Raw genomic sequence first — 24880 nt, 5'->3', positions numbered from 1 at the left:
ACTGCTGGGTTGGACAGATGCACATTTTCATCCTTTGTATAACTAAAAATAGATACTTCATAGAGAAGTACAATTAGTTCCATTCTCATTCATCTTAGTCTGTGTGTGTCTCACGTTCTGTTGTGGTTTGGGGGTAGGAGGCAGCTTTCTCTTTGGAGAAGTGCTCTGGGTTGTTTCTCTTAAGCCATTGATCTCCACTATTGTTTTTCCCCCACTGGAAATACTTTCCATAGAAATCCATCTAAATGAGCTCAGTTTTGATGACTGTTGTGAGGTGCCTGTTATGGACAAGACAAGAGGTATGCAAGGTGGCATCTGTAGTGCTTTTAGGTTTGGGGAGCACTTTGCAGATTTACCTCATTTGTTATTTATAATAACCCTGGGACTTGGGTGCTATTATTGTTCTCATTTTACAGATGAGGCATACTGAGGTCTTCCTGAACACAGGGCTAACGATCTATCCACTGGACAATCTGGTTGCCCAAGAAGACCCAGGCTCATGATATTTTTGTCTTACTGGCTCTGTAATCCTGAGTAAAATGCTTAATCTCATAATTCCCAAAGAAACTTTAAAGTTGCAGAGTAGTTACCTATTAAAATTGATTTTTTTTTCACCAGGAATTCCCTATACCAAAAAAGTCTCAGATCCAGCCCCCCACCAAAAATATTCTCCAAACCAAAGAAAATAAAAATTTCAAAGACCAGTTGTTATGGATTTGTTGTTGTCTGGTCATTTCAGTCGTTTCCCATTCTTTGTGACCCCATTTGTATGTGTTTTTTAGAGTTTTCATTCATTTTTAAATTTTTATTCCAATAAGAAATTTACACATAAGTTTTCCAAAGTTATATGATTCATGTTGCCTCCCTTTTAGGGGATTTCTTGACAAAAATACTGGAGTGGTTTTCCATTTCTTTCTCTAGCTCATTTGGCTGATGAGGAAATTGAGGTAAACAGGCTTAAGTGACTTGGTTGGGGTCACACAGCTAGTAAGCGTCTGAGGCTAGATTTGAACTTCAGGGCCAGCCACCTTGTGCTATGGATACAAAGTCAAATACTAGATAAGGAGTAGTTTTTTGTTTTTGTTTTTACAATCTATTAAGGAAATACAGATAAATAAATGCAACATCATTCCGGGAAGAGACATCACTGGTCCAGGGGAGGCTTCCCATCAGAGATGCCACATGAGCTAAATCTCATTCTGATCCAGCCTTCTTCTAAGACTTCATTCAAAAATCACTTTCTTGAAAAACTTTGACTTCATTAATTTTTATGTCTGTCTATAGTTGTCAAGCTTTACAAAGCATTTTTGTTTTGTTCTTATGCTTTCTGATTTGTGTATATCTTGTTGCCCTATCCAAATTGTAAACTCCTTGGAAGTTTGAACCAACTCTTCTAAATCTTTGGTCTCCTTCATAGTACTTGATAAAGTAGGTTTTTAATAGATGTTTCTGAAATGTTGAAAGAATCTGGGGAACTGATGAAGTCAGCATCCTTTCCTTTGAACCAGAGGCATTCTACTTAAAAAAAAAATTAATACAAATGCACTTAAATATTCATGTAAAATACATACTAAGGAGGATTCTAATTTGTGAGCCTGAAAATACTATTTATGAAATATATTTTGTAAATGTGTGAAGAGAATGTGGAGTGTTAACTTAAAACTGTAGAATAATCTAAACAGCCACCCTAAAAAATTCCCACTGGTGTTTTAATGAAATGTTATTTTACAACTTCAAAGCTCGTAGCAATATAATTAGTAATATGTGTAATCTTTATTACCAATCTTAATCTTTTTTATATGACTGAAAAATTATTTTATGGTCACACAATTAAAATAATGCTAAAAATGTCAGCATAACAGAATTAAACTAAAGTAAGTACTACAATATTGTACCCCAAACTAGCTCATTTAAATGCAAAATACTTTGTATGGGCTATTTATCTGGGCTAATGTATGTTAAGGGAATTAAATAGTAGTTTGTGTAGCTGGAATAAAAAAAGAAAAAATAAGCATTGTACTGTAGCCTTTACTATTGTTTAACATGTGGGGTGTATTAAACAAGTTTACATATGGGCCACTTGAGGAAAATTTATTACTAGAAATTGGTGACTAGTCACAACACAGGGTAAAGGAAGGGAAGTCAGAGGAAGTCAAGTTGCCAGCAGCTTTGTGTGTGTGTGTGTGTGTGTGTGTGTGTGTGTGTGTGTGGGTGCTCACAGATAGTGCTGGTTAAAAAGGGTCAGAAACATGGAAAAGTTGCCTTTTTGCTGCTATTTTTTAGCAAGTCCACTGACTATAAAAGACCCACAGAGCTTAAAAAATTTCACTTTTGACTTGTAGTCCTCAAAAGCCCAACTACTAGTTGGTTGATTGGCATTGGATGTGTGGGTAGGCTTTCCTTAGGACTGAAAGTTTTTCTTTTTTGCAGAACTCAGCAATGCCTCATTTAACTGATCGACCTTATTACAAGGTGAGTAAAAAACTCAAAGCAGCAAGATATTAAGCATTTTCTTCATCACTGTCACTGTACTATGGCAATCACTTTTATAATTAATTCTGTGTCATTTGCATGTCATTTTTTTATGCAATATTTTGAAAGAAATTAATTTTTACTGATGCTTTTGGCATCAGATGATGTGTAGTAAAGGTTAAGAAATACAGCAGTCTCACTGACACATATTGATTTTTCTAAATAGTAAAGTTATTATAGCCTTATGTAACTTATGACAACTACAAAAATCTCCAAAAGGCTTGGGATGTTCTAGAATGTTATGTGTTTAATGTCATGATTCGGTGGTTAAAAATAGGACTTTGTTAGCCATTATGATTTAACAAATGATGTGACCCATTAACATTTATCTTTTTGATTTTTAGGTCCAAACACATGCGGAAAACCCAACTAGGTACCATATACATGAAGCGCAGAGACAGCAAGTGAAGCAGTATATGACTCTTGACACCAAGTTGCCCAATCAAACCCTAGCACTGACCCATCCACAAGCCACGGGTGCTGTTCGTTTGGTACAGAATGGACATGTGCCTCCTGACAGCGAGATCGGGATCACAGAAAATCCAATCATCAAGTTGCTAGCTCTTGGCAAGGATCATGAAAATGTGGTATGGAATATATTATTAATGGCTTTGAAAATTATGACCAAATGCTGAAAGCCAGTGCAAAAAGGATAGAAAGGCATTAGAGGTAGTACAGTAGAAAAGATGGGGGGATTCAAATCCCATTCTCTACATTGGGGACTTTTATTAAGTCTCTTGACCACCTCTCTAGGTCTCAAGATTCCTCCATTGTAAAATATGGAAGGTGAACAAGAAAGTTCCTAAGGTCCCTTCCATTTCTAAATCTATGATCATTTGGAGAAAATATTCTAAATGTTTTATTTCATAAAAGTTATATATATATATTCATATATGTATATATAGGAAGTTTGAAATACACAAAGTTTCAGAATTGTTGAATTGTTGAATAAATGAAGTTCAATTCTGAAAATCATTTGGGTCACTTTCATTTAAAAAATGCAGACTATCTTCACATGCTAATTGGTTATCATATTTTTAAAATGATTTTGAGGAAAAAAAGAAAATACAAAAATGAATACAAAAATGTACAAAAAATACAAAAATGCATTTGGACTCAGAATTTCCATTTAATTTCATTAAGCCTATGTAAACATAAGTGGAGAACAAGTTGATTGTTAACTATGAATAACACATGAAAGACAAGAGGATCTTATAGTTATTCATTTTCAAGATGTATTTTGATATAGGATATGACTCTTTGGTGGAGAGGGACAGAAGGTAAGAATTTATTGACATGGTCTTATGCTGAGTGGAATTTGAAAACAATAACTTTTAAATTATCTTAAGCAGAATAGATGAGTCAGTATGGTACAATGATAGTCAAAGCCTATAAGTCCTAGGTTCAAGTTAAATTCCTAAACATACCAGTTGTGTGCCTATAGACAAGTCATTTAACTTCTCAATATCATAGGCAAACCTCTAAAATAATAAAGATAAAAATGTTAATGATTGGCATTGACAGAAGGAGTTTCCATACTGGAAGTTCCCTGCCCAGATGAAAAGATAGTCCAAAGAATAAACAAAATGTAAAAAGACAAAACCAATTGTGAAATATATTCATTTTGTTACCAGAAGCCAAATCACACATATCAGTGTCCTGGCTTTTTCCAGTGAACAATACATAGACTAGGTCATAGCCTTTAGGGAAGGATCCCTGAAGATCTCCCCAAACTTCTTCCTGTAGAGTATTGGGCCAGAAGGAATGATCTGAAATTTGGGATATTGAGTTTGGTAAGAACTGACTCTCAATGAAGCAGGGAAATATTTTTCCCCTGGCTATCATTCAGTCATGAATTAGTTAATTCTATTAAACACTTATTAAGGCACTGATGCCAAAACGGAGATGACCAAGGCAAAAATGAGTCAGCCCTTGCAATATGGACACTGATCAGTCAATGTGAGGTAACTTGAGGAGGGAAAAGTCAAAGAAGGCTTCTCAAAATAATCAAGAAATATTTATGAAGTATTCCCTTTGGGTCGCACATAGTGCTGGAGCTTATGGGAGGATATAGTGATTAAATAAGACCTTGCAGTTATTGGGGGAGAGGGAAAGAGGAGGTCCATCAATAACTGTGAGAAGGAATGTGAGAAGAGAGATTAGGGAGCAACTGTTCAATAGTAAATCATAAGGAAAGGATGCCTTTGGGCTGAGAGAAGAATCATCATAAATTGGTAAATGATAAATATGACAAAAACTGTCATAAATTAACTCAGCTTTGAAAAAATGGGTAGAATTAAAACAAGCAAATATTTTGGGGAGAGACTTCCAGGCGGAGAGACAGCTTGAATGAAGGAGCAGATGACAAGGATGGGCTTAAGGATTGTATTATATTTTAGCTAGAATATAGGCTGAACATGTGGAAGTAATGGGTTTTGAGGCTAAGAGGACATAATGGTGTTATATTATGAAGAACACTGAATATCAGACAAAATAAGTATGGTTTTTATTCAATGAGCTATAGGGAACCACATAATGTTTTTGAGCAGGAACATGACACAGACTCTTTATTTTCCCCCCTTTTAAACCCTTGCCTTTCTAAGACAGATGACTGGTAAGGGCCAGGCAATTGGGGTTAAGTGACTTGCCCAGGATCACACAGTGAGGGGGGCCAGATTTGAATACAGGTTCTCCTAACTGCAGGCCTAGTACTCTTTCCCCTGTGCTTTCTCACAGTCCCAAAAGAGACTCTTAAAATCTTAGAGGTCATCTCTAATGGTCATCCCATCCTACCTTCTACCTAATAAGGGAAACATCTCTACAACATCCTTGATAGGTGATCCTTTAGGTTCTCTTTAAACATTGTGAATGATAGTAAATTGATCATCTTATTTCATTTTCAAATGACTTAAATCACTTAAAAATGTATTCTGAAGGCAGTTGAGGACCACTGCAGATTTCTGAATATGATAGGAAAATGACTCTTCTCTCCGTCTTATAAAATGTATTAGGGAAACTTGTTCTTGTTTCCTTTCCACAGTCTATAATGGAGGAGAGGTTGGAGACAAATAAGTTGGTTATCAGACCGCTACAATAATACAAGTGAAATAAGGTTCTGGGAAACTAGTGATGGCAGTGATAGAAATGAGGAAACAGATGCAGTAGGGATTTCATGGGGATAATTGACAAGATTTGATTTAGAGCTGAAAAAGAGCGATGAATTACAAGTTGACATTGCATTTGGAAGATGATGGTGCCACCAATGCCAGAAGGAAACCAAGGAAGAGAAGTGGGTTTCTGGGGAAAGAAGGATTCAGTTCATGAAATTAAGTTTGACATGTTGACATAATATGCAGGGGAAAATGTCCAGCAGGCAGCTGGAAATGTAGGACTGTATCCAGAAATATTGCTATGGACTGAAGCTAGAGACTTAAGTAGTGATAAATAATCATGGAAAAGCTCACACTAGGAGATTAACTAGGGGGTGGAAGGAAGCAAAGAAATCAATGAAAAGAGAAGAGAAATAAGAAGAGAGCCCAAATTATTCAGTGTCATTGGAGCCAAAGGGGGAGCAAATTTTAATGAGTGGATGAGTGAGTGTCAATATTATTGAGAGGTCAAGGAGGATCAACCTGAAAAACAATGCAATTCGGTCTGGCAATTCAGAGATCACATCCTAAAGAGAGCAGTTTTAGAAAAAAAAGTGCCTTGTTCATAACTGGTATTTTTTTACATACTGAATAAATTAATGGATGACTGAAGAATATGTAGTCTTAGAAATTAGGGTCAAGGACAGTTTATATTTATTTGTATAGCATAAGAGAGGTCTTAATTTATTTGTAAATGAAGGTGAAGAACTTGGTGAAGAGGGAAAGTCTATAGATATGAGAGAAAAAAAAATTATGAATCAAGGTCCCAGAGGAGGTAGGAAGGAATGGAAAAAATAGAGAATATCTGGAGTGGCTTCCATATTGTCTGTTTTCTTGTGGAGAAAAGAGAAGAATAAAACTTTTTTTGCTTACTGTGACTTTTGTCAATCCTTACAAGTGTTTAAAAAATGCTTTTTCCTTTGTCAATTATTCTTTGGATGTAGAGCTAATTTTATTACATAGGTGAAAGGGAAAACTGGAAAACTAATACCTGCTGACAATAATAACAGTTATACCTCAAGATTTCCAGACGTCTGATTACATGATTACCATAAGTAAACCATGTATAAGTAATTTAATTTTAGGAAGTAGTCCTAATTATTTTTATTTTATTCTTAAGAAAATTCTAGTGTATATATAACTAGATGAGATTGCATTCCACATCTTTTTCAGCTGTTATTCTTCATTGTAAGTTATTTATTTAGTCAATTTAGAACATTATTCCTTGGTTACAAGAATCATATTCTTTCCATCCCTTCCCTCCCCCCACCCTTCCCATAGCTGATGTGCAATTCCACTGGGTATTACAAGTGTCCTTGATCAGAACCTATATGTTTGTTGTTGGTGTTTGCACTAGGATGTTCATTTAGAGTCTACATCCCCAACCATATCCCCTCGACCCATGTAATCAAGCAGTTGTTTTTATTCTGTGTTTCCACTCCCACAGTTTTTCCTCTAGATGTGGATAGTGTTCTTTCTCATAGATTCCTCCAGGTTATTCAGGATCACTGCATTGCCACTAATGGAGAAGTCCATTACATTTGATTGTACCACAGTGTATTAGTCTCTATGTACAATGTTCTCCTGGTTCTGCTCCTTTCTCTCTGTATCACTTCCTGGAGGTCGTTCCAGTCTCCATGGAATTCCTCCACTTTATTATTCCTTTTAGCACAATAGTATTCCATCACCAACATATACCACAAATTGTTCAGCCATTCCCCAATTGAAGGGCATCCCCTCATTTTCCAATTTTTTGCCACCACAAAGAGAGCAGCTCTATGAATATTTTTGTACATGTCTTTTTCCTTATTATCTCTTTGGGGTACAAACCCAGCAGTGCTACAGCCATGTTATTCTTGATTCTCTGAAATCCATGGTCATGTCACTTGGTATTTAAAATTAATGAAGAAATGAAAGATTCTGACCCATCAACAAGAGTGTCAATGTCCCTATACTATTTATGTTTACTTTCTTTTATTGGTTTTCACATCCTGAGTTAATAGAACATGAACACATATTTCACCCATTTGTACCCAGACAGGCATTTCTGAATATCCTCTTTTTCTATGAATAAGAAAAAAATGGTAGAAAAAATGGAAAAGGAGAGATAAAGAAATGGAAAAGGGTTGATAATGAAAACATTAATAAAGTAGACTGAGAGATGAGATAAATTTCATTGGGTTTTTAGGTTTTTGGGGTGGATATATAACCTTATTTTTGTATGAGTGGTTTACTAGAATTATAATTTGGATTCAATCCCTCAAAAGCTTTTTTTGTTTTGTGTATTGTCATAATTCAGCAACAGAACTTTTTTTGACAACAAAAAAAAAGAATTTTGTAGGTGAATTGAAGTTATTAATATATGGCCCTATTTGCCTGGACTCTGAATCTAGAAGAATGATCTAGGCATTGTGGGATATTAGCTAAATGGATATAACTATCCGTTTCTTTTCATAAGGACTGTCTTGCTACTTAGGTTAGTTGAGCAAATATGGAGAAAATCAATATAGACTAAAGGAGGGAAAAGCTGATTTATAGAACTTTGGATCTAGATGGGTCATGGAGACCACTTATGCCAATATCCCTTTTTTTAACATACTCGAGATAATAAGGAGAGCTAGAAGGATAGAGTGGCATGACTGAAGTCAAGAAACCTCATCTTCCCATGACTAGAGTCAAGAAACTTCATCTTCATGAGTTCAAATCTAGCCTCAGACATTTGCAATGTGACCCTGGGTAAGTCACTCAGCCCTGTTGGCCTCAGTTTCTTCATCTATAAAATGAGCTGGAGAGAGAATTGGCAAACCACTTTAGTATCTTTGCCAAAGAAACCTTAAGTGGGGTCATGGGAAGTCCAACACGATTAAATAACAAAGTCATACAAACGTACAGTCCAAAGTCATATAATAAAATGATGGCAGAGCTTTTGGGTTTCATATCTAAAAGATTTTGGGGCTTCTACATAGATACCACTATAATTTTTTAAATGAAATCATTGATCAAGTTTCCAAACTAAGGGGAGAACCTAACCAATGCTTGTCAATTGATTGATTATAAATCTAAAGTAGTTTTTATAATTTTGTATGTTTATTTTAAGTTTATTTTATTTTGCTAGATGGAGAATGTTTTTGAAGACATAATCAGCATGGAATCAAGTTTTAATGATAAAGGAACAGGCTGTCCAGAAGCTCCACTAATGCAAAGGACGGTGAGTATTTTTAGATTTTGATTGATCTCTGTGTCACAGAATAAAATATAACAGAAATAAGTAAAACTTAAAATTCTTTTTAAAACCTTTCATTAAAAGATATTATTTCAAATGGTATTTTTCCCTCTTCTTAAGTGACTGAGAAAACGTAATTTCTTTTCAAAAAACTTTTTTTTTTCTAAACATAGTATATATAGTGGAAAAATAACTGAGCTGAACAGTAGACTTGTGTTTGTATCCTAGTTCTGACACATTTAATTGTGTGTCCTTGGCCAAGTCATTGTACCACTCTAATTCAGTATAATTCAACAAGCATTTATTAAGTGCCTACTGTGAGTACTAAGTGTTGTATTAAGTGCTTAGGATAAGAAAACAAAAAATAAACTGTCTTTGCTCTCAAGAAGTTTACATTCTCCTGGAGGAATACAACATATACATACATAATAAAATATAATTTGAATACAGAAAGAACAATGAGAACATTTTATTTCAATAGTGACTTAACCAAGTTCTCACAGCTAGTAAGAATCTAAGCAGGGATTTATATTTTTTAAACTTACACCTTCCATCTTAGAATCAATTCTATGTATTGGTTCCAAAGCAGGAGAGCAGTAAATTCTAGGCATGGGGATTAAGAGTCTTGCTCAGGGTCACACAGCTAGAAATATCTGAGATCAGATGGGATCCTAGGACTTCCCATCTCTTGATCTGGTTCTATCCACTGAGTCACCCAGCAGCCTGGAGGGATCTAATTTAAACCTACCGACTCCAAGTCCTTTGACCAGAAAGGAGAGAGAATAAGATATGGGAAACCAATTAGGAGACTTCCAGCAGTCTAGACCATGGATGATGAGGATCTGAATTAACATGGTGACTGTGGGGATATAAAGAAGATGGATTTGAAAAATGCTATGGAGGTAACCTTGCCAAGACGGGATAAATGATTGTCAAGAAGGGAGAGACATTAAAAAAGTCAAGAAAGATGGTTTAATTATGATCTTTGGTTACTAGGTAAATGTGATGCTCTTGATAGAAATAAGAAATTTTGAAAAAAAAAAGAATGTATTAAGGCAATAAAATAATTCTGTTTTAAGCAAAATACATATGTAATATCTATTTTATGTTTTTATGGAGAGATCTAAACAAGCATTAATAATCCAATATTAGAGATAACCAAATAACATAAGGTTAATAAAGATTTAGGGTCTTTTGCATAGGATGATCATTGAACACATGGAAGCTGAGATCACCAAGGGAAAGAGTTTAGAGAAAATTTACACATATTTAAATGTATATACATTTAAATATATGTACACACATTCTGTATTCAAATTATATGTACACATGCACGTAGTAGTAGTAGTAGTCTCTCAGTAATCGAGGATGATGATTGTCTTTGAGCGCTTTCATCTATGATAGATGAGTGTTCACAAAGACACTTGTGTGTGAAGGAGATTTAAGTGGAAAAGTCAATGCACAGAGACAGTCCCACTCTCTCGGAGTTGGAAGCCTGGGTCCAGTGGCACGAAACGTCGTTACACCTGGAGACTTCCTCAGCTGCATTGGATGGCCGTGTTGTCTTTTGTGCTCCAACATGCCCTAAACATTCCACAGTGCTTTGCTGCGTCGCCCTCTCAGCCGTTGAACCTTCTTGTTGGTTTCTTCCGTCTGTTCAGCTGAAGCAGTCTTCACATGCAGGACAAGCCCTCCATACCAGAGATACTACCCCTTCCTGAACACCCCATACACCCCATATGCACACACACACACACACACACACACATATATATATATATATAATACATATATGTATATACACATACAGTTGACCCTCATTCACAAATTCTGTATTTGTGAAATTGATATTTGAGTGTTTTCACAATCATTCACACACATGCCTCAATGTACAAGACCCAGCTGAGGTCAAAGGAGGCAAAATTCTGCCTTCTTGTTTTAGCCCTCATACTGCAAACAAGTTTCCTCGACTTGATCTATTTAGTGACACTTTGTTGTTGTTGTTTTGTGCTTTTTGTTGAGTGGTTTTGCTACTTGAAAGGACCACCAAGTAGAGTGTTGAAACATTGCCTAGTTTCATCCCTAAGCTCAGTTACCTTAGTTGAGTCATGGGTTAGGATGCTGTTGACCATGAGTACGATATTAATAAATCAACAATATAGCATATTCAGAAAAAGGAAGAGGAAATTCCCCAGTCTGAATGTGAGGCTGCTCCAAAAATGCTAAAATTCAAGTGCGACCAGGAACATAATCTTGTATTTCTAGCAGAAGCAATGAATCAGTGTTCATTATTTCAGTATCCATGGTGACTTTATAGAACTTTAAAGAATGTGAATGATGAGTCTGGGTATTGATAGATAGTATAGATATTGATAGATAAGACAGATAGATATTATAGTTTAGTTTGGGGAGATTAGAATGGTTTCTTACAGCTGATTCTTCAAAGAAGTAAGAAAAGGATTCTAGGAGGTAGAGTTGAGAAGGGAGAGTTTGGGCAATGGATTGTGTAAAAGTACAGAAATAGAACTAATGCATAATGAAACTATAAAAGGTATTTGGGGACCAAGTTGTGAAGGGCTTCAAATAAAAAAAATGGCAGAGCTTATATTTTATCTTAGAGGCAAGAGGGGGCTACTGGATTTTATTAAGAATGGAGTGGCACCATCAAACCTGTGCTTGGGGAAATCACCTTGGCATTTGGATGGAAGACTGGATTGGAATAAGAGAAAACTTGAGACAGGGAGGCCAGTTAAGAGTCTAGAGTAATAATCCAGGTGAGGCATGGACTTACATGCTACTCTGGAGAAGCCTCTTAAACACAGACCTTGGATAAACCATTAATTAATCTCTGTTTATCTCAGTTTCATCATCTGCAAAATGAGGATAATAATAATAATAATAATAATAATAATAATAATAATAGCACCTAGCTCTAAGGGTTGTCTTGAGGATAAAATGAAATATTTGTGAGGTCCTTTGTAAACCTTAAAATAATGATATTATTTTGGCATGGTAAACAGTATATATGTGTGTATATAAGTATGTGTGTGTATATATATATATATATATATATATATATATATAATATGTAAACTGAGTAGGTTAGTAAAAGACCCTTGTAAAATGTGGCAGTTGAACTGAGACTTGGAGGGAGAGAGAAGTTCCCAGTCACAGAGGTTTAGAAGAGTAAGCATTACCATGATGAAAAAAGAAACTTATTGTGAGGCCATAAATGGGTTTTACAGCTAGTACAATTCATGTAAAACACTCTGCACCCTGTACGGAAGCACAGAAGGTATGACTGATGTTGAAATCAGGACAAATTCCTTCTAGATTGGTTGATGCCCTTCTCTCATTTGTAGCAATATGCAGTGCAATCCAAGGACTGCATCTCATCTGCAACTGCTCACTTAACTTCTCATTACTAATGTAAAAATTACCAAGGATGCAAGGTGTATTGTATATAGATCCTCCTTCAGGACTCTTTGGGGAATTTCCAGAAATTTATATCCATCCAGAATATAAAAGAAAAAAGGTGAGCACTCTAAATTTTGATTTTAGTTAGGTTTTTTTTTTTTAACTTGAATTAATGATAGGAATTCTAAGCTCTTTGCCTTTCAAATGGTTCAGGAGAAGAAGTAATTACGGGATTTGCAGTCAAAGAATCTGTGTTTGAATGCCAACTATAACATATACTATCTGTGTAATTGTGGATAAATTACTTTATACTCATTAGTAAAATTATATTGGGATTGGGGAGGGATTGAACTAGAGGGTCCCTTCCAGAACTAAATCTATGATTTACTGAGTTACTGAAACAATTTTGCAAAATATGGGGCTTGTTCCTTGAGTACAAGGGATGTTGGTTTAGTTTTGAGGGTCATAAATTCATATTGTGACTCTTCAAAAAGTTTCATAAAAGGCCCCCTTAATATTTTAATTTTTAGAAGAGAGGATGCCCTATTTCCTATTTCCCCACACTTCTCTACTCCTACTCTTATCCTGGCAATTTAATGATTACTAAAGCACTTAATTACCATCAACAGAATTTTAAACTTGGGGCTTTTTTTTGGGCGGGGGGTAAGTTTTATGTTCAAACTTTGTTTTCTTAGCCTAGGAATCCATCTAACTTTAATAGGGACTGCTATTTCAAGAGATTTTATCTCTTCAGTCTCTCCTCACACTTAAAGCAAAATAGAATTTGACAGAATTTGGTCATGCTAAATTCTGAAAATCTAGCTTCCTGGAATGGAAATATTATTTTCTTATTGTTTCATCAGCTTATAGATTAAAGAAAAACTGGCTTAATTTCTTGGGAACTACCTTCTTCTATGTATAAATTTTATTACTTGAAATATCCTGTTCCATGGAAAGAAAAAAACCTTTACCATGATTTTTTCTTTCTTTGAAAATGATTTCTAAGTAGGATTTAATTATAATATATCCACTTCTTGGATTTGTTATGAAGGATGCAATGTTGACATGATGCTAAATGCATGACTCATCTCAGTGAGTATAAATGACTTTTCTCAGCTGAGATTATTGCCTATGGTAAATTCATATACATGTTCAATATGACATATTTGACAGTAACTTATTTTTTTAAGGATTCTAACTTTGATTGGTATTTTTTTTTGAACATAGAAACACATTTGTTGGAAGATAAAAACACATTTGGATAAACTAGGCCAATCCATTAGCATAAGCCCAAAATATCCATTTCTTGTTAACCTCAAAGTTAGAACTTAGGATAGCAGGAATTGGAATGTAATAATCTATATGAAAGTCATCCAAGGGGCAGGAACTCTACCTAGCACTTAGCACATACTTGATAGGTACTTGTTAAGTCATTGATTGGCCAGCACAATCACTTAAATATTTAATTTTGTGACTTTCAGTATGAATTCAGAAACAATTATTTTCTCTTCAATATTATTTAAGAGTTTGTCATTCTTTACCAACTTCATGGAGGTGGAATTGGGCTGTTACATTGTAGAGGATCATAAATATTAGACCCAGTTGATTGTTTGAGACCAGTTAGCTTCTTCTTACTTTAATCTTTTTATTGATCAGTCATCTCCCCAATGTGTCTAGTTCTGTTCAACTCACCCATGCCCTCACATCCTTTCTGAATCAATAAGTCTATGATAAAGAGTTTCATCTGTGTGTTGGGGACCAAGTTTAAAGAGCTTTAAATGACTGACAGTGGAATTTATATTTGGTGCTACTCAATAAAAGCATTTGATTATGGAAGTGATGTGGAAATACCTGAGCTTAAGGAGAATCACTTTGGTGTTTTTCTGGAAGATGAAGTAGGAGGTGGGGGAGAACTGAGGCAGGAATATCCCATAGGAGGATATTTCAGTAATCCAGGCAAGCAATGTCAAGGTCCTGAACTAGGGTTATGAATATATGAATGGAGAGAGAAGGAAATATGAGAAATATTTTAGAAAAAAAGATATGTTTAACAACTTATTGGATATGTAGGATGAGTGAGGAGTTAAAAGTGACATCAGAATTTTAAACCAAAAGGATATTGGTGCCTGAAGTTGAGTAGAGAAGATAATAAATTCTGTTTTGGACATGTGGTTTGAAATACCCAACAGGCAGTTGGTGATACAGAAATGGAGTTCAGAAGAAAACTTAAGACTACATAAATCAATCTAGAAGTCATCTTCAGAGAGGTATTATTAAATCCATGAGTGCTGAAGAGTTCATCAAAGAGGAGATTATAGGAAGAAAAAGAGAAGAGGATATAAGATAGAGCCTTTGGTGAGGCATGGTATTCTCACTATGAGTAGCTATGAAAGGTATAATAATTTATCAAAGGAGACCGAGGAGTTCCAGTTTAGAAAATAGGTAAGAGTGGGACTAAGAGAGAACACTACCATGAAAACCAGAGGGGAAAAAAAAAGACTGTTCAGGAGGAAATTGTAGTCAACACTAATGCAAGAAGATTGTAAGCAATTTGAGGCAATGTCTTTTTTATATCCTCAGCCCTTAGCAAAATCACTGGTACATAATCTAAATTTAATAAGTGTTTATTTATTGTTTGAGTGATGATGATTAAGAAGGGTTAGATTTCACATTTATGACATCATTGATGACTTTGGAGAAAGGAATTTGTGTAAGATACATAAGAGCTTCAGTGATTGGAATAGCCAGTGGAATTATTTTGTCTATAAACCTATAAAGATTGCATTCAGTGTAATTTATGTTGAAATTATAATTGATGAATTGTGGATATTAGGGCATTTCATGATTATAGAAAAGTCTGGATTATTATTTTTTTTCTATTTCTGATCTGTTTTATGCTATTGTTGAGATATCTCCCATCAATTGATTTGTATTAAAGTCCTATTCCTATGCCCTTTTAAGGAATCAGTCCACCTAAAACTAGAATGCAACATCTTGATCAACCAAGATGGAAAGTCTTTGACTGTGGGACTGACAATAAACTATATATCTGTGTTTCCAAGGACCAGCCTACTTGTTTTTGTAGAGGTTTATTGACCTAGGAGTATTCGTGTATTGATGGATTTTCTTGCCTTAAGAACTCTTTAAATTACTTACTATTTCATTAACCTGTTTTCTAAGTTAGACATGGGTTGGGATTTGCATCATAAAAGAGAATATCCTTACATATGAAATTATAGATCCTTGAAATTTTGAAGCAAATAGATTCCTTAGAAGTGAATTTCATATTTGGTCTGGCAATAAGTTATAGGGTAAGCACATGTGTATTAGACTGATTTTTGAAGTTCTTTAAAAAAATAGCTGCTTTGGGACACTATTGAAAATGGTGTGCATAATTTGGATGGTAAATGGACATGTGGTCTCTGAGGCTCCTTCCAACATTAGGTGTACAGACATTTGCTGACAAAATTTTGCTCTAATGCAGTCAGAACTACACAATGTAATAGCAAGTTGTGAGTGTTTTAGGGGGGAAATTAGAATTAAAGGATGTGGCTAATAAATTGTATTTAAAAAAGTAAAAAAAAAAGTGTAAGAGGCAGTGCCAATGAGCCTGCAGGATCAGATGGCTTTGTTCATTCCTTAGTGATTGTCATTTTTTAGCCTTTTGGAGGTTTATTTCCAGGCTAAATTGCCCATGTCTCTATTTGTTAATTGAAATGTTGATATTTGAATAAGTGTTTGTGTCAGTACACTAAAAAAAGGAAGATGTGGTTATAAATTGAATGTGTGTCAAGAGATTTTAATGACCACTTACTGATGATAACCACATACCTATTCATTCTCAACTCTGTTTTGGAAGGAATTAATTATTTTCATCAGAGAGTTAGTGTGTCAAAATTCATATAAGAAAATAAGACCTCAAGGAATGGTTTCTTCTTTGTTCACGAAGCCTAAGGTCAGATTTTCACATAGCTGCCAATTGACAGATGACTTTATTTGGAGAATAGTAAGGAGATACCCATTGGTAGTCTTTTACCTGTCATAGACCAATTGGCGAAGCCACGTGGCAAATACCAAATAATTATTATTGTCTGTCAGTCATTAAGGTAACCAAAAAGAATCAACAATTTGGCCACTTTGGCTTCTGGGGTAAGTCAGAAATTTAGTCCCCTAGATTAGCAAATGTACAGTCAATAATTATATATGTATGTATACATACAGAGAGAATAATTAGAATCCATGGAAGAGAGAAGTTAAATACTCTCCAGACTTCCTCATTCCAGTAGGGGAAACATAGTTCTTAGAAACAAATATCAAATCAATAAAATATTCTCCTTTTTTATGGCTCAGTGAAAATGATTTTGTTATGATGAGGGAAATGCAGTTGCTACACTTTATGAAAGCCAATAAGATGCTCTTTTTTTCTGAAGTAAATGTAATTCTGCTGACCCAAGTTAGTCATGTCTTCATCTTACATTTCTTCAACCAGGGATATGTAAATTTTGATGGCATTTGACAATCTAACTATACAGTTATAGCTCAAAATCATTCCAGGGATGGGGATCGAGTAAATATTAACAAGCCTTTGCTTAGCTTAGTAACTTGAAAATGTGCATAACATTAGTGAGGAAGCTTTTGTCAATCACATTCTAGACCAAATTGGTCTTAAAGTCCAAGGAAGAATCAAAGTTCACTTCAGTGCAGGAGTTTCAGTCTAGCTCTTCTACTTACTGTGTGCAAGTTTAAGGCAAAGAGAATGGTGAAGGAGAAAGAAAAAGCCATTGCTATTGTGAAGGTTATAGACTCTCCAAAGTTCAGACTGGTGAGCAAGTGCATTTTGGATATCTTGCAGTGTTTTGAGTTGAAAAGTACAGTAAATGCTGAACTGAAACTTATCTTAGACCCAATTGTTTATCTTTAAAGCAGGCTAATGGAGCACATGGAAACAGAAGCTAAGCTACTAACAGGTTTTCGTGTCTGAGTTGATTGAGTTTAGTGCTGTTTATTTTATGAAAACTTTAAAAGTCTATGTTTTATTTTCTATGAGATTGTTAGAACCGAAGTAACATGCTGCTCTGGCTTCTTGTGTTTGTTTGTTTAAAGAGTAAACATTTAACTTAGATTTACCTTGGGAAGGAACTATATGCTATTTAAGTACTTAACTATTAAGTTACTTTTTATTGGCTATATTTAATAAATATATTAGATATACATAAGGTACACATATACATGCATATATAAGTGAAAAGAATGAGAGTAAAATGATCATTTGTTAGATTTTAAGGTTTACACATTCTCCTCCTACATTGTTTTTTCTCTGCTCAACTCAGACTATATGGGACAGAAATTGGTTTTAAAAATTTGTTTTTTCTATGATTTTTTATGCATTATTTGTACTAAAAAAAATAAGTAGGCCTTCCCCTCACTGTTCAATGTTTATCATCTGAACCTCAGAACCTGGCTTTGGCAAACAGAAATGAGGCAGGATTGAACTCAACAGTGCATCCTAAAACTGTAAAAGTACTGTCTACTGCATTTAAATGAATAGGAGCCCCAAAGGAAAATGTGTTAATCTTTGAAAAGCTAAGCTTTTCATGTATGCATACATTGTACATGTACATGCTCCCCTACTGAGTTCTGCATTTATGCTTGTAGTTTATCTTCCTTTTATGTCCCCAGTTGTTCCACCTAATAGCCTCATGCTAACTTTTCCCATCAGCCCCTTTCTGTAATAGTATGGCTGTATCTTCAGTGGAAAAGCAAAGCTGAGGAGCCAAGAAACAGTCTTAAAAACTCAAACAGCCTTCTCCTCGGTGTTTCAGGGAGACAAAGGATGCATTATGTCTGAAGACCTTATCATGTGTCCTTTCAATCAGTCATTCATTGTTTACTGAGTATTTACCCTCTACCACCGATATTTTAAGTGCTCTCGGGGAAACAACGATAGCAGAAGAAATAATCTTTGTTGTTAATGAACTTAAAGATGAAATGAACATATGAAGACAAAATAATCACTAGCCTTTGTGGTACATATGATACACAAAAATGGAATTTAAAAGAGGCAGGCAAGGATCAATGGACTGAAATAATCAAGGAAGCCTTTTTAATGGAGGTCCAACTTCCCCTGATAGGTACTTAAAGGGTGAATGGAATTTTGATCTGTGAAGGGAGAATGGAGGGCATTTGCAGCAAGGTTAGTAGATTAAACAAAAAGTGACCTGACCAGAGTGGAGTGAATGTTGGGGAGGAGCAGGGATATGGATGGATAGATCAGATGAGGCCAGGTTATAAAGGACCTTGAAAGCTAGGGAGAGTTTAGATTTGATGTGATTGCCAATAGAGAATCATATTATAGTCCTGAGTGGAAAAGTAACTTGATGAAGTTGGTGATTTTAAAATATTATTAAAATAATTTTCTACTCTTAAGGATGGCTTGGAGGGGAGAGAGAGTTGTGAGCAGGAACTTTGCTTTTATATCATGTCATAAATTAGATGTGAATGATCCCTGTTATCATGGGAATGGAGAACATAGGGCTTTCCATTTATATCTCTATTTTATCTTCCCAAATCTGAGAGACATTGTGAATGAAAAAAAAAAATCATGACTTAATGAGCCACTATGAATAGCAGATAAAGGGTAAAAATTTAAAAAAATAAGTTGGCAGTTGGGCAGACTAGAAAATAATGGGATCAATGAAAAAGGTCAGAGGTTTTAAAGGAACTGAGAGAAGTAAATGTTCTGTGTACAAGTTAATTTTGAGGTAATTATGGGACATCCAGGCAAAAAATGTATCCTATAGATTTTCAGAGTTGAAAGGGACCTCAGTGATGATCTAGCTCATTCATCCCTGTCTTGACAAGTGGTCCTCCATCTTAGTTCATTAATCCTTGCCTTGACAAGTGGTCCTCCATCTTAGCTCACTCATCCTTGCCTTGACAAGTGGTCCTCCATCTTAGCTCACCCATCCTTGCCTTGACAAGTGGTCCTCCATCTTAGCTCACTCATCCCTGCCTTGACAAGTGATCCTCCATCATCAACTTGAAGACTTCCAGGGATGTAACGCATTATAAACATTATCTCCAGCACATGTGAGAGGTAAGGTTGAGAGATGTAGTTTTTATTTTTTGTTTTTTATTAATATATGAATTAATTATCTTTGGTTTAGTAAAATTTAGAGTTTTATTCAACACTCACTTCAAGTGGCACCCCTTATATATTATATATACATACATACACCCTTTCTTGAACTTGATCTTCCTGTCCTTCCCCAAATTTTTTTGTATTTATTTTTCATTTCATTTATATTTACCCATACACATGTTATTCTCCGCACCTTTAATATCTTCCCTGAGTAGCATGAAATCTTGAATTTTTTTTCTTTAGTCTTTGAATCCATAAGGTCTAGGCCAAACAACCATGTGTGTCAAGACCAGACATGAACTTAAGACTTCCTGTCTGAGACAAAATTTTTGATAGTTCAAATCAACAAGCATTTATTAAGTTCCTGATGCATGATATATGTTAATAAATGTTTGTTGAATTGAATAATAGCTCAAGTCTACAGAGGTCAATGAGAAGAGTCTGGCCATATTCCACAAAAGGAAAAAAAAGGCAGATGAAGCAATTTCTGCCAAAGAAGAGAAAGGAGACTAAGGAGCTCATGAGAACTGTTCCCAGCCATAAAAGAAAATGTAAAATAGCCTAATGACCAAATTTTAGTTTTTCCTAAGTAAGAACATATCCTAAATATAAAATATTCAATCCTGGGCCAAATGTATTTGAATCAATTTTTTTTAAATTGCACAATCATGATATTATGGTGCTACTGATTATGATGGCTATAAAAGTCTCTATCTTCATTTAAATGGAAAAAATGAAAAAGGGAATGAAATATGAATTGTGAAAAAGAGGCAATATTACATCAAGAAATTAAAATTAGATTATGGGAACCTTAGAATAGAGAGATACTTGTGACTTCACCATTAAGATTTCAAAGATTTGTGTCAGTATCACTATGGGAATTCCCTGCATTGAATTAGATCACATTCCCTCAGTGATTAGGTAATTTTAGTTTTTATGGGTAGCTATAGTAGAAAAATCATTATTTAGTGAATACTCCTGTGGGGATGAGTCTCTCCAGACATTGCTTATTTGGGCCTTTTTTTCAGACCCATAAATGTAGCCTTTCTAATTCAGGACTTGGTAGAGCTTAAATTCAGAAAACATAGAGGCTTCTAAGTGGAAGAGCACTGTACTTAGAATTGAGAGGAGCTCAAATTCTGTCTCAGATGCTTTGCTAGCTGTGTGACCCAGGCCAAGTAATTTAACCTCTCTCTACTTCAGTTTACTCAGTTTGTAAGGGGAAAAAAAGAGGTTAATTATATAAAAATGTTGGACTGGATTATATTTAAAATAAGGTCACCAGGAATTTAATTTATTCCAAAGAGATTTAATTATAATTTATTTACAAAATATAAAAAGAGTGAAGTTAGAAAATTAGAGAGAGGATAGGGTAAGATATCTAGCCTAAGCACTAAATAATTTACTCTGACCTCAGGCTCAAACCAGGCAGGGGAGTTTAGTCCTTAACCAGAGAGGCCGTGGCCCTTGTAGCCAAGGACCTGGGGAAGTCTCTCTCAAGAGGTAGGTCTCTCCTGAGGCTAGTTTTTTTTTTTCCAGAAAATCCAAGAAGGAGTCATCTCTTTTTACTTACCAAGTGTCAGTCCAAAAGAAGAGATTTAAGAACAGCTTCACCAGGAACAGGGTCTCACATCCAGTCAGAAGATTCTTCTCCAGTCTCCAACTCAAAACTCCAAAAGAAACCGAAGTCCAAGTTGAACTCCACTCAGGAAGTTGTTACTCCCTTTTAAAGACACTTTCTTTTGCATCACTTCCCATGCCTTCCCCTAATTTTATATCTACCAATCATAGTTGAAGCTTTGCTTTAGGACTGCCCAGGGGGCATTCAGTTTAATTCTGATTCATCACCCCCTATTGTACACGTGGGTCACAGACCTCTGCCACTCAAATGTAAATGGGGTGTTTACACCTTTGGTGATTAAAAGTAAAAATGGGCAGGGGTTACAATTTAATCTTCACAGTCAGGGGAGAGTTAATTTCATTTTCACAATCAGGGGAGAATTAAATTTAATCTTCACAATCTGTAAGGTGAGGATATCAATGGCACCTTCCTCAGCAAGTGATGGTGAAGAACCTGATATGAGAGAACATATGAAAAGTTTTTTACAAACTTACCAGGATATGGACTCAACCTTTTATTGATTTTCAGGGAATTCCCAGTTGAGGAAACTTCTAATTCAGGCTCTTACCTTCTGTACAACTCATAGTCTTGTGGTCCTGCAAAGTGAAATGACTTACAGAGAAATTCAGATAGTGTTTGTGCAAGACTGGAACTCAGGGCTCCCTGGCTCCAAGGCCAGTTCTCTATCCACAATGACCTGGTCTCTCCTTTTTAATAGTTGTCTGTTATTATTAAAGGGATTAGTATCATTAGTATGTATGTAATGAATGTAATGAAAAAGTATGAAAGTAATGAAATCATTAGTATAGGGAGTTCCAGGTGAGGAAACCCCACCTACCAAATGAGGTTCACCATCTTCTTGGCAACTTGGAGTGTTCATTTTAGGGTCCTATGAAGTGAAGCAATTTTCCCAGGGCCATGAAGGCAATATATGTAAGAAGCTGGAAGGGGAAGAGGGATTAAGCATTTATACAGTGCTGACTAAAGGGCAGATATCTTACAGATTATCTCATGTTGCCCTCACAACAATCCAGTGGGAAAGGTGCTATTTTATCCCCATTCTACAATTGAGGAAACTGAGGCAAAAGTTAAGTTACTTGTCCAATGTCATATACCTAGTAATTTTCTGAGGTTTTCCTATGACTGCCTCTATTGTAAAACTTTGTTATGTGAAATGTTGAAAGTGGAGAACCATCTCCAAGTGTAAAGATTAAAAATTTGGGGAAACTGATTCAAGTAGAAATTAGTTTCTCTCTGCAAGGAGTATTCTATTTTTAGAGATTTATTAAAGGTTAAGGATTAAAGAAAATACAGAATAAGAAAACACATGGGCCTAGACAACCTTACCTACATTATGAAAAGATCCTCATCTGCTTGCAAACAGAAACAGGAAAGAAAAGAGAGAGGCCCAGAAGCCTTTCCAATCAAGTTAAATACCCCATCTCGATCTCAGCCCAAGTGAGAATTCAGTGATATTACAAAGCATTCTGGGGAAGTGGAGCAAGGACTTCTGGGGATTGAAGTCCTGTATTCAAGTCTCCATTTTTACATCAGCATGATTTAAATGAACAAATATCTATTAAATACCTACTGTGGAGAGGGTATTGTGTTGAGTGCTGGGAAGGGAAAGATTAAAAAGCCATGATTTCTCCATGAAGGGAGAATAATAAGTTCTATTAAATTGATAAATATGTGGTAGGAACATGATTTAGCAGAGTTTTAAGTATAACAATAAATGGGTAGAGATTGGGAATTAAAGAGAAATCCAGACAAGTTGTTCTAGGAATATGTGATATAAAAGTGAGTTTCACTTGGGGAATTTGAAAAGGGTAAGTGGAAAAGAAGCCTTTTAATTTGAGCTGAGAAGGAATAAAGAGTTTCTAAACAAAGAAATGAGAAGAAAGTACCTTTTTATCATATTGGTTGTTGTTCAATCACTTAAGTCATATTCATCTCTTTCTGATCCTATTGTAGGGTTTTCTTGGCAAAGATATAATTTGCCATTTCCTTCTCCAAATCATTGTATAGATGAGGGAACAGAGGCAGAAGAAAGGCATAAAGAGAGGAAGTCAATATATTGAGGTTAGGGAATAGCTATATACCAAGTGTGACAATTTGTAGAGTTCATGAAGTAACATGGTAAATATGTGTCAGAGTCCAATTGTGAATAAATGCCAAGCTAAGAATTTTCCACTTTCCTTAGAGGTAAAGGGGTGTCATTCCTAGTTTTTGAACAGAAGAGTGAAGTGGTCAGATGTGTATTGTAGAAAGATTATTTTGGTAGCTGTGTAGAGGATGTACTTGAAAAAGAAGAGACAATGGAGATAAAGAAGAATCAGGAAGATATTGCAATAGTCCAGGCCAGTTGAAATGAAGTCTGAATTATGGTGATGGTGATGGGAATAGGGAAAAAGAGGGATGCAGAGAGAGGTAGTATCAACAGGACTTCATGACCAGTTGGATATGGGGGAAGAGCATAAAGAGGAGTCAAAGAGCTTCCAAATTTTGAGCCTGGGAACAAGATGATAAATTGGTCTTTGAATATTTCAAGTTTGAATGGCCTGTTGGAAATACAGGTAAAGATGCTGAGTACACATTTGAGGGTGTAGAATATGTAGGAGTGAATTTTCAGAGGTTAAGGAGAGAGAAAGGGTCTGGATACAAAGCCTTGGGAGTCATCTATGTAGTTTTGATAATTGAACCTATGAAATTAGATTAAAATCACCAAAGGAGAGAATGGAGAAAAACAAGCAAAAAGGACTCAGGTCGGAGCTTGGGGCTAATGGGGGTGAGGGGTGGGAGAGAAACAGGTGAATGACAAAGTCAAAAAAGAGACTTAAGGTGATGAAGCCAAACAAAAAGAAGAACAATTGTAAGAACTTTCCCCTGGAAGCCAAGTAGCATGGATCACTGGACAGGGCATTAGATTTGATGTCTGAGGACTTAGGATCAAATCCTAACTTTCTCCCTTACAACCTGGCTGACATTGGACAATTTGAAAAACTCACATCCAAGCAAGACAGATAATCTGTGCCCTCTAGAAGCATATATTCTTTGGGGTTTGGGGGACACTATACAAAAAAGAAGCTAGAAAGCAGGGGAGGAGGTAAGAGCACCAGTAGCATGGCATGGAAATAGCCTCAAAGGGATGTGGACATCTGTATTTAGCTAGAATAAGGCTAAAAGGATACCAATCAAAGCCCAGAATGGTCCTAGGGGCACGGTCTTAGATATTGGTTGGGAGAAAGGGAAGAGGATTGGCAAAATGGAGAAGGTATGCTGTAGAAATGGCTGCAATGGGAGGCTGAGTCCTTGATACTATCAAGATAAATTTATGGTAGTTTGGGGAGGGAGGGCACTAACTCTGGTGGGAATCTGAAAAAAGGTGGATGTCAAAGGTGATGCTTGAACATCATGTTGAAAGTCAGAGATCCATTGAGATAGACTAAGGAGAGGTAGAATGCAAGATGGTCAGGGGAGAAAAGTGGACCCTAACTTAAACATTCTATATCTGTGATCTTCTGGTCTTAATGATATGTAAAATTATAGAAAAGACAAAAAGGATGAGTTCTAGAGAAAGTTTTAGTATCTAAAGTACTGGTACTCTTTGAGAAAGCAATTTCAATTGAGTGGTGGACTCAGAAATCAGATTGCAAAGACTTTAACAAAAATCAGTAATGGTAGGTATTACTACTACTACAGTTAGAAATTGGAAAAAGTTACCTTTTTTACTTCTTCTTGAAATTTAGTAGTGAAAAGAGAGAAGAGATGTGGGTGGATAGTGAGAGAGGGCTAGA

At 35.6% G+C, this 24880-nt stretch overlaps 1 protein-coding gene across 3 annotated transcripts in view; it reads left to right on the top strand.

The window, feature by feature from the left end:
- Positions 1–24880, top strand: part of TFEC (transcription factor EC) — a 100464-nt gene that overhangs the window by 51261 nt on the left and 24323 nt on the right. Inside the window, exons 1-3 of one of the 3 annotated variants that reach the window (XM_007504177.3) lie at positions 1881–2472; positions 2877–3119; positions 8797–8889. In XM_007504177.3, the coding sequence (XP_007504239.2) occupies positions 2440–2472; positions 2877–3119; positions 8797–8889 (369 nt within the window). In that variant the 5' untranslated portion in view covers positions 1881–2439. Of the gene's footprint in view, positions 1–1880; positions 2473–2876; positions 3120–8796; positions 8890–15948; positions 17144–24880 lie in introns of those variants that run through there. The other 2 variants (XM_007504175.3, XM_007504180.3) reach the window with 2 other exon arrangements.

The sequence above is a fragment of the Monodelphis domestica genome, chromosome 5 (assembly GCF_027887165.1).
Source record: "Monodelphis domestica isolate mMonDom1 chromosome 5, mMonDom1.pri, whole genome shotgun sequence".
In the NCBI taxonomy this organism is placed as follows: Eukaryota; Metazoa; Chordata; class Mammalia; order Didelphimorphia; family Didelphidae; genus Monodelphis; species Monodelphis domestica.
Note: the sequence above shows the minus strand (reverse complement) of the source record. Positions and strands in the feature narration are given on the sequence as shown.